We start from the raw sequence: 19,537 nt of genomic DNA on the forward strand, positions 1-19,537 counted from the left end.
GTGCACTTGAAAAATTGCAGATCCTTCACCTTTCAGTAGCACATGTTCTTGGCAGTTCTGATACACAAGAGAACAATCCAGCTGTTCCCAATGTAATTCTTGCCAGAGTTCTGAATTCACACACAAACATCCCTGGAACAGGAAGTGTTTTGCACTCCTACCTCAACAGCACAGGACTCGTCACGTTTGCTGGGATCTTCCCCAACCAGTAGGCCAGTGTGGGAACACGGTGTCCCCCTTCCCAAGTCGTTTGCTTAGCTGAGCTTCCACCTGTGAAATTTAAACAGAGAAAGATTATTTGCTTTGGCCCATGTGCCAGAAGCTTTTCCTTTTGGCCACAACTTCCCCCCACCCTGCCACTACCCCAATGTAAGCCTTAAGAATCAAAATTTCAAAAGAAGGTAATAATTTAGAGCCAGTCAGTCCTCTTAAAGAAAGAACAATGAGTCCATGAGGGGAGGTAAAGATATGCCACATCAAAACACATACACATACAACATACAGAGAGAGATAAACAGCACAGCGTATCTATCAACATCATAGATTCCTTCTTCCACATTGCCTCAATTTGTTTATGATTGGCAACAGCACAAGACAAGGCTATTAACTATTTAATATGGGATATTTTTAGCTTTTCTGACATGTGGGGGGCTTTCTGAAGATTATAAACCATGACAAAGAACTGCCATGGCACAGTGTGTCGCTGCTAATCTTGGTCTGCATTCAATAGCCCTTATCAGATGAGTGTGGAACTGGGGGTCTTCTGCACTGGGCGGTTCGAATTCACGTTATTTCGCACAATACCATCATACCTGGGAGTCTCTCCGCATTGGCATGATTCAAATTGGCCAGTCCGCATTCGCGCGAAGTGCATTCAGTGCAGAATGTTTTGTCATACCGGTGCTCAACATGAGGATTGGCCGATTCGTATCGGCCCCCTCGCACATGCTCAGTGGTGCCCTGCATGGGTTGCGACCTTAAACGCTTCCGGGGTGAAAGGGGAGGTCACGTCATGACAACCCGGTAAACAGCTGGAGAGCCAGCTCATGCACATTAACAATCGCAATACAACGTGCCCATTACTGTTTCCTCTCTACATTCCTGCTTGGTTTTAATGTTACCATGACCTTCCCTTGCAACAAATTAGCAATGAAATGCCCGGTTCTACGTGTGTGTGTGTGTGTGTGTGTGTGTGTGTGTGAGTGTGTGAGTATGTATTTGGGGGGGGGGGAGGAGCAGTTCCAGGGCTGTCACAAGAGGCTGGATGGCCATCTAAGTAAATGGGGATGCTTTGATTAAGAGTTCCTCCTCCTCCTCCCGGCTTGGGATCCAGCCCGGGCTGCATCCCAGGCAGGGACACGGCGGGGGCCGTAACCATCGCAGCATCACCGCCGTTCCACGGCTCCTCCTCCTCCTCCCGGCTTGAGAGGCAGCCTAGCTGGCTCCCAAGCGGGAGGAGGAGGAGGAGGCTGCTGGAACCGCGATTCCAGCGGCCCCCGCGCCTCTTCCCTGCCTGGGATGCAGCCAGGGATGCCTCTCAAGCCGGAGGAGAGGAGGGAGGCTGCTGGAACCACGATTCCAGCGGCCCCGCGCCTCTTCCCTGCCTGGGATGCAGCCAGGGATGCCTCTCAAGCCGGGAGGAGGAGGAGGAGGCCGCTGGAACCGCCCCCCCCCCCCCCCGCTTCCCTGGAAACCGGCAAGAGGAAAGACCCACCGGAAGTAAAAATTGGAATCTGGGGGTCTTGCGATGGAATTCAGGACTGGGTAGTCACACCAGACCCATTCGCACTGAGATCGAACAGAGCCCCAATCCAGGATATTGCCAATCCCCTTATCAGCGCACTGGCCAACACGCTCCAAAAAGAGGAGCCAGTACGCATTCAGTTCGGCAGCTCGCGCATTCACGTGAGTGCAGATTGGGCCATTCGAATGCTGGTATGATGGTATTGTGCGAAATAACGTGAATTCGAACCACCCAGTGCGGAAGACCCCCAGTTCCACACTCATCTGATAAGGGCTAATATCTCCTGAACTGGTTGAACTGAGAGAACTACTTTCCTGTTTGTAAATGACCTTTCTTCAGAGGCAGTTGAGAAAGCAAAAGACAAAAGACTCTGCACATAAGGAAGCTGCTATATTCAATCATGTTCACAGAATCCCAATAGAATCAATAGGTTTGAGGAGGGAAATTTTTTAGCAGGCAAGTGCAGCTCAAAACCTGTTATTGCATCTGGATGCTCTTTGTGGGGGCAGGTAGGCCCATGGCTTGTGGTTGAAGGAAAGAATTGAGAAAGTGGCCTTTGGCTTGGCTCAGTTGGATCTCCCATGGCTTCAGAGAACTTCTGTAGCTGTTGCTGCTGAGTCAGGGAGGTGCGGAACGTTGCCATCCCTGGGATCTCTGGAAGCAGATTCCTCCTAGCAGTGGCAAAGGAGAAGGCTAATTCGTGAGACAGGAGATGCTAGACCTCCCTAGTTACAACAAAAAGCACTTAGTGGATTTTTCTTTAAGATTTGGGAAAGACTCCTTGGTCTTCTAATACGTCTGCATAAACAGTTAAAATTTAGACACTTTTCTTGTTTCATCCACACTTTTCTTGTCGCACGAGGCAGGCAGGAAATGTCTATTCGCTTATTTCACACTGCTTCAGTTCTGCTTACCCATCTAGGCCTCAGGGGCCAAGTGTAGATGGGTGTGCCTGTGTTTCTGTTTGCACAACAAGATTTGAAAATGTTTGGTACCTGGAGATGTTACATCTCAAGCTGCAGAAACATTTATATAAGCACACACCTGGCAAGACTGCCTTGTGTAAAAATAATCCCTCCTGTTGGCATGGGAGTCCATTTTCCCTACTGCGCCTGCTGACACAGGAGACAGGCACCTGCACAGCTTGGAAATGTTACTTTTGGGGAAGAAAACTCCCAGAATCCCCCAGTCAGCATGGCTAGTGGCCATGTCCATGGGAGCATTCTGGAAACTATAGTCTAAAAAGTAACTTTTCCAAGCTTTGGAGCTGCCTTTTATCAGATCAGCCAATTGGTTAAGCATGCCCAGTCTGCAATGACTGGAAGGGGCTGTCTCCTAAGCCTCAGGCAGAGAAAGGTCATTCTCCTCATCAGCTCCTGCTAAGTAGCATGCTTTTTCCACCTCAGAAACATCTGCTTCATGTTACTCCAGGCTAAAACTGAACATAAAAACATAGTCCAACATGCTCTTGAGTGTCTATCAGCATCTTGATTAAGGTGCCATTGTGATATGCAAGTTAGTAACCAATTAAACAGGCTGGGTTAACTTAGGAGAGCAGTACTCCATTGATTATTAGTCGCTCTCATGGTACGTATACCATCAAACATCTGCAATACAGGGTTCCAGAAGTTTTTATACTATTCTGACTGCTATAATCTCTCCCTAAGAATTCTGGGAACTGAAACAGAGGGTCTTCTCTTAAAGATGTCTAGTTTTCCTCACAGAACTAAAGATTTTCTAGAAGTAGGAAGTAACAATTACATTATATCTATATTACAGATATGCTGACCAATAGCACGCCAGGCTTAATTCAGAGATGAGCAACAGTGATGTGTCCTGGGTCTATTTTACCAAACCTGGAACCCTGGTGGCGCAGTGGTGAAATGCCTGTACTGCAGCCATTCACTCAAAACCACAAGGTTGCGAGTTCAAGACCAGCAAAAGGGCCCAAGCTCGACTCAGGCTTGCATCCTTCTGAAGTTGCTAAAATGAGTACCCAGACTGTTGGGGGCAAATTAGCTTACTTGCTAATTAGCTTACTTGCTGTTCACCACTATGATCTTTGGAATAGCGGTATATAAATAAAACAAATTATTATTTTATTATATGAATGACCAAAAATTCAAAAACCAAACCCAACTGCTCCTGATATGACTGCAAGTCCACTCCTACTTTGAAAAGATATTTGTGGGGTTTTTTTATGTTAAATAATGTTGGGAATGTAGAAGTTTAAAAGATAAAGTGTCACCTCTGGTGAATTCTGTTTGGGAATGTAGACTTTTTCTGTTTGGCCAGAAAAAGTGTGGTCCAAGGTGTCTGGAAGAATCAAGAGACTTTTGGAAGGATGTATACAGCATAAAGGCTATGTTCTGCCAACCTCAAGCTTTATGGATCGTTACTCTTACTGGGGTTTTTAGTAAAAAGTATTTATATTTTTACTGTTCCTTTGTGTTGTTTTTGCTGTTGTTGATAATGATCATTTTACTGCTACTACCACTACTATAGAGTGCCAAGAAATTCCTTCTAATGTTCAACCAAAATCTTCTCTCCTGTAACTTCAAACCATTAGACCGTACCCTACTCTCTAGAGCAGCAGAGAACAGGCCTGCTCTATCTTCACTGTGACAGGTATTTAGTCTTCTCTACCAAGCTGAACATGCCCAGTTCTTTCACCCTTTCCTCACATATTTGGTTCTCCATACCTCTTATCATCCTCATTGCCCATCTCTGAACACCTTCCAACTTGTCTATGTCCTTAAATTGAGGCATCCAGAAATGAATGCAGTACTCCAGATGAGTACTGACATGTGCAGAATGTAGGGGGGCTATTATTTTCCCCAGCTTGGAAACTACACTTCTACTAATGCAGACTAAAATAGCATTCACCTTCTTTGCTGTAGCATCGCTGGCTCATATTCAATTTATGATCAACAATAATCCCATGGTCTTTTTCATATGTAGTACTACTCTATGACAATAATAGTAACATAATTCAAGACCAAGAAGTAATGAAAAGATGCTGGAGACAATACAGAGAAAAGTTATACAAAAGAAATTTTAAAAATGAAAGGTGCGTGGAACAACGATCCATATGAAGATGAACCCCAAATTCTAAAAAGTAAAGTAGAAGCTGCAATAAGAGAAATGGGGAAAAACGAATCGCCAGGAACAGATATCATTCCAAGCAAACTACTATAATCCACACTGACAGAATCAACTCCAATCGTAACCAATATATGTAAACAGAAATGGAAAACAAAATGGTGGTCAACAGATTGGAAACTATCAATATACATCCCCATCCACAAGAAAGAAGACAGAAAAGACTGTAGAAACTATAGGACCATAGCACTAATCTTCCATGCAAGCAAAATCATGCTCAAAATTTAGCAGCATAGACTCCAACCATACAGGGAGAGAGAAATCCCCAGAAGTCCAAGCAGGGTTCTGGAAATGAAGTGGAACCAAGAACCATATTGCAAACATAACGATGGCTAATGGAGCACACCAAGGAATTCCAAAATAAAATCAGCATATGCTTTATAGACTACAGCAAAACCTTTGACTGCATAGATCATGAAAGGCTATGGAATGCCCTTAAAGACATGGGAGTCCCAACAAATCTGATAGGCCTGTTGAGGAATCTGTACTTAGGACAAGAGACTACTGTCAGAACAGACCACAGAAAAACAGAACGTTTCCCAACTGGCAAAGGAGTCAGGCAAGCCAGCATCCTTTCACCCTATCTTTTCAACTTATATGCAGAACATATTGTAAGAAAAGCAGGCTTGGACACAGAAGCAGGAGTGAAAATAGTTGGAAGGAACATCAACAATCTAAGATACACAGATGACACTATACTATTAGCAGAAAACATTGAAGACCTACAGCAACCACTGAGGAAGGTCAAAGAAGAAATTCAAAGGGAGGCTTACTGTTGAACATAATGAAAACTACTGTAAGCATGAAAGTTAGAATCGTACAAGCAACTGTAATCCCCATTACCATGTATGAATGCAAGAGCTGGACAGTTAAGAAAATGGACAAAAAGAGAATAAATTCATTTTAGATGTGGTGCTAAAGAAGAGTGCTGACAATACTGTGGACAGCAATAAACCTCAAATAAATGGATCCTAGAACACATCAAGGCTGAAATTTCCCTGGGAGTAGATGACCAAACTGAGGCTGTCATACTTTGGACACATCATGAGAAGGCATGACTCATTAGAAAACATAATAATGTTAAGAAAGGTGGAGGGAAGTAGAAAAAGAGGAAGACCACATGCTAGATAGATGGACTCAATTAAGGAGGTCACAAGTATAAATCTGCAAGAATTTAAAAGAACAGTGGAGGACAGGGGTCTTTTGGAGATGGCTCATCCACAGGATCGCCATGAGTCGCGATTAACTTGAGGGTTGTTAACAACAACTACTGAGCCATGTATCCCCCAATCAAAACTTATGCATTTGGTTTTTGTGGCCTAAATGTAGGATTTTGAATTTTCCTTTATTTCATTTTATTAATTTCTGCCCAATTTTCTAGTTTATCTAGATTGTTTTGAATCCTATCTTCCAATGTATTAGCCACCCCTCCTAGTTTTGTGTCATCTGCTAACTTGATAAAGATTCCCTGTACCCTGTCATCTATATCATTGATAAAAACATTGAAAAGTAATGGCCCTAGATAGAATCTCAATCTACATATTTCTTGTTTAAAACCGCTGCTTCTTGATATTATTATTAACATATTGGGAGAGAAAGTTGATGACTTGCAGCTGAAAACTTTCAGATATTTCAACACTGTCAGAATATCTTTTCACTCCTTGTTTGCTCGAGGGTTGTAACCAGACTTTGTTCTTTCTTCTTGGCCTCACAGAAAATGCATGCACAATTTTAGTATATGGTGTCTCTCTTTTCACCTTAAAACATATCACTTTATATCAGGGATTGGCAAATTGTTGGTGAGGGGCTGGATGTGGCCCTTCAAAGTTATTTTTTGAAGCCTTTGAGTCTCCAAATTCCCCAGACTGACACCCAACAAACGAGTCAACTGACCTGAGTGGCATCTTTCTGGAATGGGAACAAACAGCTAGAATTACCCATTTTTTCCAAAACCAGAAGTGGACTTCTGGCCCCTTCCTGTTTTTTTGGCATTTATGACAGTCCATGTGCTTCTTCCAAAGGGTTGCCATTTGGGCCCATAGTAGTTGTGTATTCCTACAAACTGACTGATGATGCCTGTCTATATGTATATGGATGGGATATGCGGTAGGGCCTCCCAAACCAGGTATTGAGCTTCAACCTCCAGTCCTAGAGGGGCTCACGCTCTCCTTGAAGGACTGTTTGCAGTCTGGGGGTGCTTCTTGACCCGTCACTTCAGATGAGGAATCAGGTGAATGCAATGGTCAAGAGCGCCTGTCATCAGCTTCAGCTGATATGCCAGCTGCGCCCTTTCCTGGAACGGGGTGACCTCGAAACTGTAGTACACACGCTGGTAACCTCAAGACTTGATTTTTGCAATGCACTCTACATGGCACTACCCTTGTGCCTAGTCCAGAAACTCCAGTTGGTACAGAATATGGCAGCCAGGTTGGTCACAGGAACAGCAAGGAGTGACCATATAACACCAATATTAAAGTCACTCCACTGGCTGCCTATCAGTTTCCGGGCACAGTACATGGTGTTGGTTATCACCTTTCAAGCCCTACATGGCTTGGGCCCAACCTATCTAAAGGATCGCCTCCTTCCATATAATCCGCCCCATAAACTCAGGTCCTCTGGGAGGAATTTACTATAGCCCTTAAAGACCAGATTGACGGCAACCTCCCAGAGGACATTTTTTGCAGCCGCTCCCAACTATGAAATGGCCTGCTGGACGAGATCCGTCAAATTACCACTCTAGAGAGCTTTTAAAAAGCCATTAAAATGGATCTCTTCCAGCAGGCCTTCCCAGAATAAAATATTCGGCCGCAAATAAGACTTCCCATTTATCGAACTCTGCCCATGGTTACTGTCTGTTGTATGCCGCTTTGATTGCTTGGCAAAAAGCGCAATAAAAATAACAATTTTATTTATTTTTATTATATATGGACATCATGATCGTATTGTGTCTATATGGATATTTGGTCATTATTGTATTCTATCTTTGTACTGGCTGTATGCCATAATAAATTTTGTGTGTGTAGTTGTGTATTCCTGCTCTAAATGGATCATACATCATTTTTCAAAGGATAGAAAGGCTGGTATGTTGGATTTTTAACTTCGAGAATTCTCCATTCAGCATGGCCAGTGACAATGACGGCTGGAATGTTATGTGAGGTGTCATACAAGAAAAGAGGGTGAGGTGGCTCTGTAGTTAAGACACCAACCTAACGATTGCAAAGTTGGCAGGTCAAGACCCAAGCACTGCATGACAGAGTGAGTTCCCGTCACTAGTCCCAGCTTCTGCCAACTTCACAGTTCGACAGCATGTAAAAGTGTGAGTAGATAAATAGATATCACTCTGGTGGAAAGGTAACAGAGTTCTATTCAGTCATGCTGGCCACATGATCAGTCGTCTTCAACAACGCCAACTCCCTTGGCTTAGTAACAATGAGCACTGCCCCCTACAGTTGGACATGACTTGACAACCTTGTGAAAGGGGAAACCTTTACCTTTTTTACAAGTTACTTTTCTAAGTTCTGCCATTGTTGAACAAAGTAGTCCTAGTATTTCTCATGGTGTACACATTATCCTCCATTAACCACACTCATATCTATCTCCTATTTTTTCCAAAAGTGTTGCTCAGTTGCTTCATATCTTACATTTTCTTCTTCACTCTTATTTGTTTTGCTGCTCCTGACTCTCTCTCTCTCCTGACTCTCTCTCACATTTTAATTCTTAGTCTTGCCTCCAAAGCAGGGATGTGCAACTGATTTAGCCATTACTTTGCCACCTCTTTCATCCCTGTGCCCTGCTGCATCCCTACCAAAATGAAATCAATATCCTATGCTTAAAGACAAATCCTACTGGTGGAGGTTTGGAGGCATCTGCTTAGACCCTGCCACATCCCTTTTAATCCATCTGAAACAGAGGCAAACAAGCTGTCTGTTGCTTACTCTTGTGGCTTTGTTGGCTGATTTGTGTTTTAAATGGAAAAGCTTTGCTTTACAAATGGGCTAAATGAAACAAACTCAGTTCAAGTGATGTTTGTCACAGTCTCATGAGCCAATATGAAGATGGCCTACTGACAAGTCTACCTATCATTTCATACTGCGATATCCTTAAACTCCCAAAACACCAAAGATACACAACCCTAATAGGGACTTTTTCTGGGCCAATTCTTTGCTTACGTTCACAGCCACACATTTAACATAGACACCCATGGCATTTACTTCAATAATCAAATGTTATGCAAGCATTCTATTGCATCAAATTACAAAGGTCAAGGCTTCTGAGGAAAATCTGACAGACGACAGAAACAGAACGTTCCCTTGTAAGGAAAGGAGGGGGAAAGAAGGGGGGAGGAACAAAAAATTAGAAGCCAAAAATGGAAAATTACCAATGGAGGGTTGACACTGGATTTGTTAAATATATCATTTTTCTTGGGATACATATAGATTCCTTGTAGATAACTGTGGAGAAGGGGAATAGCTTATGCACATAATGTCCAAAGTTTAAATGCAGTCCTAAAAGACAGGTGTTGTTAGTTCTTTTCAGGAACCAGTTCTGGATGGGACTACAATCATTACTTCAAAGACTCATAGTTTATGGTCATAAATAACATAGCAATGACTAACATGCATCAGACATCCAGTTCAGTCTACAGCAATACATTGTACTGTACATGGGATTTTCTTTAAAGAGAATTCAGGGTTAGTCCTAACTATAGCCACGAGGCTGCTTAGACTGGGTGCTGGAATCTCATCTATGTGGAAAATAGCTCATCTGTGTGAAAAATAACTGCACTGACTTCTGGTCTGTTTCCAAGATCAGATCAAAATGCTGTTACTTACCTTTAAAGCCCTACGGAGCTTTGGACTTGTGTACTTTTCAGACCATCTTCATTCATTCTATATGTCTACTTGTTTCCCTAGAGCTCTCCTCTGAGTGCTTACTAGCCTTCTGAGGTCAGGCTGAGGAAAGACCCCTCATCTGACACTATTGTGGAGCCAGGTGAAGGCCATTTTGTTCCCCCAGGCTTTCAGAACCTGTACTTGTATTTCACTACATTTCACATACAGTAGCTACAGTAGAATGGTGAAAGGCGTTGTTCTGAAAGCTCCTAAAACAGCACCAACCCCTCCACACACACACACACTTTGTTACAGTGCTGTTTCTGACATTTTTGAATGCCTGGGTGGGAAAATGGTGGTGGTGGCAGCTCCATGGTACTTTCCCTCTAAGGAGCACTGAAGAATAGGGCTTTGAGGATCTGAATAAGACATCTGTGTATATTTGTCAACTTTTCTGGGTTAAAATCAGGTAAAGTTATCATATTAATGTAAAACAGGTATTTTCTGTTGTGCACCAAAAAGGTTTACTTCTCTGATTCCTGTCTATAAGCAGAAGTCACCATGCAATGCTGTTTCAAGAGATTAACATGGATGTGTAAATCTGCCTTCAATACTGTGAATATATAAAAGAGCAATAGGGAAAGTGTGGTTCCTAACGTCTTGAAAGGCATCTCCCAGCATACCTTGCCATTAACTATGCTGGCTAGAACTGAGTTTCAGTCCAACAATATCTGAAGGAAAACACATACCCTACCTCTGCTACAGAATGAGACAATTTGACCTAAATTGTCCATCTGGCTGCTTTTTTATGAAAAACATCATGGTACACAATGACAAAAATGCTAAAAGAGAATGGACTGGAATGTCATGAATGGTGTGGGCTGAACTTCAGCTTGTGCAAGGAAGGGGAACCTTGTCCAAAAAATTATTCCATAAACAGTAAGGAAGGGATGAGCAACTACGGAGGGGATAGCAGGCCATTTTTGTTCTTAAGCTTGCCTGGCAAGCTGCACCAGTGAGCCAAAACCCCAGGCCTACTCATTTTTTAAAATGCTCTTTTTAATTTTTAAACTTCTGGACAATGGCAATGTTTTTCTACCCTGCTCTTCAAATATCTTGACCACACCCCATCCTGAAGCCAAAAAATCCTGCAGAAAATAAGCCAAAATAGAAACATGAAGTGAGTGATGTCACTCCTGGTTTCAGTTTTGCCTGATTTCCATTCAGGATTTTTTGTCTTTGGTGTTTTTTCAAAGTATGCAGGGGGGGGGTAGTTTGGGAAGGGGGACACACCCCTGCTGCATTTTGCAGTGATTTTGTATCATTTGGGGATGGTTGGGCAAAAAATCATCTGAGAATTTTTTAAAAAAAAATAAGGAAGGTCCAGAGGCTGCACTTTGAGGCGTCAAGGGCTACACATGGGCTCACTCCTTTCTTCCTTCTAATCCCTCTAATGGCCTTTCACTCTCTCTTTCAATTGTAGCATCTCAACTCATATTCTCCAAGAGACACTCATGCTGACCAGAGTTTAGAAAAGTTACCATTTTGGACCACAGCTCCCCGAATCTTCAAGACATCATGGTCAATGACCTTTCTGAGAGCTGTAGGCCCATCCCCGCTCCTCAATATAAAATTTCTGACTTGGACTCTTATCATCAATCTATTATACTTGCCTGCTATTATTCATTCTTCCTGTGATGGATTCACTAGAAGCAACTCAGCCTCTCACTGCCATTAATTTCTTCTTCTTCATCATCATCAATCATCATCATCATCATCATTTTTGCCACCACTATCATCCTTCTACATAATACAGATCCTTCATCAGTCCCTTAATATAGCACGCTTGCTCAAAGACCCCTACGTTTCATGGAGTGATTGAGGCTGGCAGGGTCAAAGGCCCATCTAGTTATGTTTCCTGTTTTCAAAGAGTGGCCAACCAGGTAGTTGTGGGAAGCAGGGAAAGAAGGACTTTTATAACCCAAACAACTGCTATTCAGTAGCACTTCTGAATCTGGAAATGGCATAGAGATATTATGTCTCAAAACTTCCGCCATGAAACTAATTCTGACCTTATGTGCAATTATTCACTTCTATATCATAACCTACATATACCTTGTAGAAAACCTCCCCATTTTATTTGATGTCACCTTATTGTTATTTATTCCAACTGTGGTACTGCAATTTATAAGCTTGTATAGATTGGTTATAACTCTGTACATGGCAGAAGTTATTTTCAATAAAATAAAATAAAATAAAGGGAGAGAAAGAGAAGAGATGTGATTACTTGACCTAATCAGTAGTTCAACTGATTTCCCTAAATGACCAGTTAAACTATATGGCCAGAGAATATCATTCAAAGCTACAGAAGGTTTTTTAAACATAAACAAAGGCAGCAAACACTGGGACTGTGAGCTTTGCAACAGCTTTTTATCATACATGTCAGACCATTCCTTTCTATATTTGGAAAGTGACAGGAAACAGATGTGGAAATAGCTGCTGCTTATATTCCAAAAGAGTAATTAGAAAGATATTACTTTAAACACTCATACACACCAAAACCAGGAAAGGACTGCTTCATGCTGCACCCTCCTGCCTACCTCAGCACAAATAACTTAGCCCATTGGCATTCCAGTTGAGCTGAAAGAGCCCAACCACAGATCTGATTTGGGTATTAAAAATATGAAAAGGGAGCCTCTTCAGGAACTTGGAGACTCTTTAAAAATAAACAAAAATTTCAATGCAGCTAAATGCAACAGATGAGCAGAAGCTAAAGAAAAAACCCTAGAAGTCCCTCTTCTGGGATAAATTCTACCAGTTAGCCTCTGCAGATGGTTAATTTGTTCTCCAATGATATTTAAGGTCACTACTTGCCTCACATTTATATCTTGTAGTCTGTTCCCAGTGGCTTCACAAAAAAGTACAAAGTACACAGGGTGGACTTTTCTTCAGAGTTTGCCTTTTTCTATGAAAAGCGGGGGAACAAATTAGGTTTGCCAACCTTCCAGATTTCTGGAAAGTATTTCTAAAAATTAAGAAATTATAAAAGTCCTTTTGGGTATCCTTCAAATGGTTTACTCAGATACATGTCCTGCTAAGTTAAATGGGCCTTTGTTGTTGTTGTTGTTGTTAATGGCTGACAAGACAACTTCAATTTCTGGTGACCCCATGAACGAGACCTCTAAATCACCCTATCATCAACAGCCCTGTTCAGATTTTGCAGACTCAAAGCTGTGGCTTCCTTCACTGAGTCTATCCATCTGTAATATGCTCTTCCTATTTTCCGACTGCCTTCTACCTTAACAAGCATTAATGTCTTTTCTAGTGAATCACATCTTTGCATGATATGTCCGAAGTATGACAGTCTCAGTTTATTCATCTTGGCCTCTAGGGAGAGTTCAGGCCTGATGTGCTCTAGGACCCATTTATTGGTCTTTCTAGCAGTCCATAGTATGCTTAGAACTGTTCTCCAAGACATTTCAAATGACTTGATATTCTTCCTGTCAACTTTCTTCACTGTCCAGCTTTCACAATCATATATAAAAACTAGAAATGTGATGGCATGATCAATCCTAACATTAGTATTCAGTGGAGCCCTGGCAGTGTGGTGGTTAAATGCTGGACTGCAGCCACAAGTTTGTGAGGCGGGTTACAGACCGCCAAAAATACGTATGGAATACATATTAGGGTTAGGAAGGGGCGGTGCTTCCGCACCCCCCTAACCCTAGTACATATTCCATACGTACAACATGGCGGCGCCCCTTCCACATGGGGGCCGCCATGTTTACGTATCGGACGCATAGCGTCCAGACGTGTCATGGCGCCTATGACGTCGCGAATGCGCCAGCGGCGCCTCCGACATCATAGAGGCGCCGCAAGAAGAAGCTCCATTTTGGAGCTCCTTTTTTGCTCCGCTTGGGAGCCGCGCGGTGTGGCTGCTGCGACTCCCTCACGGAGCAAGCGGCGGCGGTCTGTAACCCGCCTGAGTTTGATCCTATAGGAGGGCTCCAAGGTCTACTCAATCTTCCATTCTTTTGTAGGTCGCTAAAATGAATACCCAGTTACATTCAAGGCTGTGACCCTGTTTCTGTCACCTTTTATTTTTGCTTCTCGTCTATCCTTAATTGCTTCAAGACTTTAATCTGTCATCCATTGACGCTTCTGTTTCTTTTTGGCTGCATATAGTGGTGTTTCCCCCCCCCTTTTTTTTTTCTTTTTCTTTTTGCATTCTTCCCTGACAATGTGCCTGGCTTCAATCAAGAATTCTTCTGGCTCCTAATCAATTAGGCTTAATAATGCAACTCTTTTTTTTCAACATTAACTTTAAATTCTACAGGAATGTTCTTCAGGTTGTATTTTGGATAAAAGGACTTTTATAAATTCTTTATTATTTAGAAACACTTTCCAGAAATCTGGAAGGTTAACAGCCTGAATTCATTTTCTCGCTTCTCAATGGTTGGTTTAGTGTTCTTCTTAAGTTTTACTCTAATTTTTGATATCAGCAGTTTATGGTCTGTGCTACAGTCTGTTCTTGGTCTCATTTTTGCAGAAAGAATTGGGCTTTTCAGTCTTTTGCTTCCAATGATGTAGTCTATTTGATTTCTATATTGGCTGTTTGGTGATTCCAAGTATCACTTTTTCAATTGCTTGTTGAATGTGTTTGCAATAAATAAAGTATTGGCATCACAAAATTCAGTGAGTTGCTCTCCTGTTTCATTTCTTGATCCTACAATCTTCAATTCTGTTTCCCCCTCCCCCTACTTTTTCATTTCAATCGCCTGTTATAAACAGCAAATCCTGTTTCAGTGTATGATCAGTTTCTTCTGGACTCCAGCATAGCATCTTTCAGTTTGTTCTTCTAAAACCTCTGCAGTTGGAGCATAAAGTTAGATTATGGTTATACTGATGGGCTTTTGATGAAGTCTTATCGATATTATTTGGTTAGACTTTGCATTATATTCTTTGAGTGCTTTTGCTACATGCCTCCTCACTATAAATAGAATCCCATTTCTTACATTTTCATTTCCTGAGAAAATACTGTATAATTATCTGACTCAAAATGTCCCATTAGTTTCCACTTTCATTTGATCATCCTGAGTATTACAATGTTTATACATTCCATTTCTTGTTTTACTATGACTAGCTTCTCCTGATTCGTGCTTCAGACATTCCATAATAATAAATAATAATAAATGCTTTATTTGTATACCGCCCTTCTTCCAATCAGGGCGGTGCACAGCATAAAAACATATAATATACAATATACAAAGACAATCAAACAGATTAAAATGTACATTAAAATCAGATACTAGCCAGCTCATCGTTGGCTATCGGGGGGGGGGGGGGGGGCGCGAGCTCCCGTATTTTTTTCTATAACAGTGATGGTGAACCTTTTCGAGGCCGAGTGCCCAAACTGCAACCCAAAATCCACTTATTTATTGCAAAGTGCCATGTCCCTCTGGCTTTCTAGTAACAAACTCTGGCAAACTCTGTGCTGGGACGATGGTACATGTGCCCACAAAGAGGGCTCTGAGTGCCACCTCTGGCACGCATGCTATAGGTTCACCATCACTGTCCTATAATATGTATTGTGTAGCTTCAGACTTTCCTTTAACCTCTGAGCACATCAACAGCTGGACATCCTTTTGGCTTGAATACTGTTGCTTTATTAGCTCTGTTGTATCTCAGTTGCTCATTGTGTGCTATCTGGCCTGGGACTGTCATCGTCCATTACTACAGTGGTGCCTCGGGATACAAAATGATCGGGTTACGAAAAAGTTGGATTGGCAAAAACTGTTTCGGGTTACGAAATATTTTTCGGGCTACGAAATTCATTTCGGCGCGAAATTCAAATGCTGCAAAGTGCAGCTATAGGCTTTCCAGTGCTAACGGAAAAGTGTTTCGAGTTACGAAATTTTCGGGTTACGAAAGGAATGGCGGAACGAATTAATTTCGTAACCCGAGGCACCACTGTACCTCTTTTTTCATTTTGGATTGTCTCATCATAGAGTTTTTATGGTAAAAGACATTCAAAAAGGATTTACTATGCAGTACTAACGAATGTTCTGTACACTGCTCAGAGACACTGATGTTGTCTCTGAAAGATGCTCTACCAGTGTCACCCACCACCACCAATACTGCTATTGTCCAGTAGCTTTCTGGCATTTAGCCTGGTTCCACAGCAAAAAAACTGTCTGACGTGGGAGACCTGCAAGCAGCACTGTTGCCATCAGCATAGCCTCAGGCCTTACAGAAGTACAGTACATAATCCCACCAGCATAGCAAGGTAGTGCCTTGATGAGTGTGCCTTATACCTGAGCAAATGTGCAGAGGAGATTTGTATATCTGTACTTATTATTAATGAAACCTGTAGCAATGAAACAAAACAAGAGCTATATGTTGACTAAAAATATAGAAACATTTAAAACAAGAAGTGAAAGTAAACTATGGGAAATGGGTGTTAAGGGGGAGAAAGAATTCTGCCTTATCAGATTAGTAGTTGTTTGGAAAGAGTTCTTCTTACACTAAGCAACTCTTTTCAAACTTTACAAGAAGGTGGTTGTGTTAATCTGTTGCAGTTCCCAACAGATTACAAAAAATCTTGTAATACATTAAAGACTAGCAAATTTTTAGCATAAAAAACAAAAATAGATTTGGAACAGTGATCTGCTGTAGAGGGGGAAGGATCGATAAGAATTGGCTGTCCTGATCTGCATGAATAGAAACACTGTTCACTGACACCACTTGTCTTCTGGAAACAACTCACTGATGTAAGTCTCTATGGTGACATGGTAATTAGTAATAAACAATCTCTTCATATAAACATATATTTTAAGATAAGATAGAGAAAGAGGAGGAAAGGGCAGGTAAGAAAGTACCTTCTTTGACCTGAGCTTTAAAGATTACATCCTAATTAACATTGGGAACATGGCTGTAACAACTGAGTTTAATTGCAACACGCAGCAACCTGCAGCAACTCCTGTTAATCCCAGCCAGCTACACCAATGGTGAGAGATAATAGGAGAGATACAGTAATAGAGTCTAGAAGATCAGATTCCCCTGATCTTGCTGCTGACAAGAAAGGAGTCAGACTAAAAGAGAGTGAGGAAAAGAAACACCTAACTTCCTTTGAGCTTTTTGCTTGAATTTGGAAAAGGAAGATTATTGGAAATGGATCTTGCTCATGACATACTACATAGCAGCCAAACGAAACCTAACAGTTACCTCTTTTCCTTTGCCATATCCCAGTGTATGGGCCAACACTTCCTGCATACTTGCACTTCTCAGACCAAGAGCCATTGTCTCCTAGGAGGAAAGGAGGACAGGAAAAGATACTTGATTCACAACAGACAGAACTGGAAATGACAAAGGAGCACACAGCTTGGGTCCTTTCCCTCAGCAACTTCTCTCTGATACTGCTGTCAGTGTCACCAGAGGAATGGAGTAAAAAGCATGGGCTGTGTGTTGTGATGATGAATGTACCCAAATGTTTGGATATGGGGGAGAGAGGAACAAGAGCTGCTATAGCCATATTCAACTTCCCCCAAATGTCTAATCAGGACTGAAAACTGATGTGGCTGCACAAAGATTCCAAAGAGAGTAATCTCCAGAAAGTGGAGGAAACTTTGAGGTAAACGTACATTTTTCCAGTAGGGAAGGAGGTTAGCTTTCCAGTCCAATAACTTAAGCAAACGGATGTAAAACAATAGTAAGAAATAGTTTCCCTTGGATTTTAATGAGTGACAAATCAGCTGCTGCAATTAAAAAGAAAGAGGCCTCATTAACAGAGGATTTAGGAATTGAATATCCTGTGCCTATTTAATGAGGATTTATGTTTTAATATTTAGACACGGGTGACAAGGTTCACTCTCTTAACTGAAATGACACAACTGATTCAAGAGTGCCATTGTCTGTGATGCTACTAGGTTTCTCCGTCTCTACAAGACAGTTGAGGAATAGTGTGTGCATTTTGTGGGTATTTTGGTGGGAGAGGGAATGTAGCTTTGTGAGGGGAATTCTGTGGGGAGGGAGAAGTTTTTATAAAGCAGCAATTCATTTACCTTAACAATGCTATCATGCACATATCTACTCAGAAGTATATCCCACTGAATTCAGTAGAATGTGCTCCCAAGTAAATGCCAACAACACTGTAATCCATGTAACATCCTACAAGACCATTGGAATGCATTAAATTCTTTATGATAATCATGTTTTTCCAACTATATGTATGGAGTAATTCTGCTTCATTTACTTCCTGGAGCTAAAATTGCTATATGTGATTTTCTCCACTCCTGTCTTCATTTTTGTTAGAACAAACTTCTGATATAATTTAGATTGAGAGGCTGTGATTATTCCATGGTGACCATATCAGTTTATAGAGAAGATGAAATATATATGAATTTAATCTATATGTGTGTTGAGTTGAGAAGACAGAGTGGGTGTTAACACAGAGCTCATACAGTGATCATGAGCTTGAGAGAAAGCTGTCATTCTGAGCAGGATCTGGTTGGTTTTATATTAATGCATAGCATAATATTTATAATCATGCTGTGCACATATACACATGCACAACACATGAAATATTAAATTTATTGATTTAATTTCCCTTTTTCCTAAATTCAGTACACAAATTCAAAGTTTTCACTGCTTAAAATACTACAATTGTATGAGTTCTTTCTCACTAATAACTTTAGCACTTGATCTTTCAATCGATCCCCATGTCACTCATTTCCACTAAAATCAGCAATCTAAACAATCTTTGTTACAATGGCTGGGTTTGACTGTTTCACCTGTAAACCAGAGGAACGTTCTTTCCTTTGCAGTGCTATCAACTTTGTCCTTTATTTGCCCCACCAGGTCATCCATCTCTCTCAAGTTGGCTCCATATGGATCTTGACAAGACAAATTCCACAATGGTTCAGACAAAAACAAAGGCACGTGCATATGAGCCAAGGCAAGGTATAAGAAGAAGGGTCGCCCACTCTGGCTGGAAGAAAAACAAAGGATGCACATTGGTTAATTAAAATGAGGAGGCAGGCCTTGGTCATAATTGAGACAACATGCCTGTCCATAGTCTACTACTATTGTTGTTACATGAGAAAAAGCATTTGCATTCACCTTAGCCACAACACTGGACTAAAAATCTCAACACTTCTGATTCCTGTCCTCTGCTCTTTCCTAAGTCTCTAAAATTGCACTGGTCCTGATTATTCAGGCTAGTACTGTATTATTCAGTCTGTTAGTCCTTCTACGTACCAAGGACCTCTCCACATGAAATTCTGATGTGATGCATACTCTAGAAACAGCTTGACTGGCTGGGAGATTCTGGATGTTGTGGTCTCCAAAAGTAATTTTTCCAAGCTCTAGTTCTAAGGCCTCAGTCAGTTCACATAGGTTGCTGGCCATGTCTGTTGACATGTCCCATGAAACCGCGCCTGTCTATAACATATCTGGTACTTTCTGGTAAATGTGCACTGGAAGAAAAGATCAGAAGTGCTAGAAGAGCTGTCCATCACTCAAGGATCCTACAGGACCTCTGAGGAATATTGTTTAAATGCCCAGAGATTAGGAGCCTCTCCCCTCCCCTCCATTTCAGAAATGGAGATTCGCTGTTGTAGCACATTTAACTGGATTCTGCCTTGAAAAAAACAAAACAAAATAAATAAACAGGCTTGGCACCTTCAGGCAAATCATAACAACCCACCATGTTGACAGTGACACTCCTTTAATCTAACACAAGACACTGCAACAACAACAACAACAACAACAACCAAAAAACAGGGGAGGAGTGTCTAGCACT

The 19,537-nt window shown here is 41.6% G+C and overlaps 2 protein-coding genes across 8 annotated transcripts in view; both read right to left on the reverse strand.

Annotated features, from left to right (window-relative positions):
* Positions 1 to 19,537, reverse strand: part of MAP2K6 (mitogen-activated protein kinase kinase 6) — a 1,063,669-nt gene that overhangs the window by 806,860 nt on the left and 237,272 nt on the right. The window lies entirely within an intron of this gene.
* The window catches only part of ARSG (arylsulfatase G), a 152,949-nt gene that overhangs the window by 66,249 nt on the left and 67,163 nt on the right, over positions 1 to 19,537 (reverse strand). For all 7 annotated transcript variants that reach the window (XM_042449704.1, XM_042449705.1, XM_042449703.1 and 4 more), the window contains 3 exons: positions 18,528 to 18,724; positions 16,963 to 17,043; positions 162 to 270 (listed from right to left, as the gene is read on the reverse strand). In XM_042449704.1, the coding sequence (XP_042305638.1) occupies positions 162 to 270; positions 16,963 to 17,043; positions 18,528 to 18,724 (387 nt within the window). The remainder of the gene's footprint in view (positions 1 to 161; positions 271 to 16,962; positions 17,044 to 18,527; positions 18,725 to 19,537) is intronic.

The sequence above is a fragment of the Sceloporus undulatus genome, chromosome 2, assembly GCF_019175285.1.
Source record: "Sceloporus undulatus isolate JIND9_A2432 ecotype Alabama chromosome 2, SceUnd_v1.1, whole genome shotgun sequence".
NCBI classification, from domain to species: Eukaryota; Metazoa; Chordata; class Lepidosauria; order Squamata; family Phrynosomatidae; genus Sceloporus; species Sceloporus undulatus.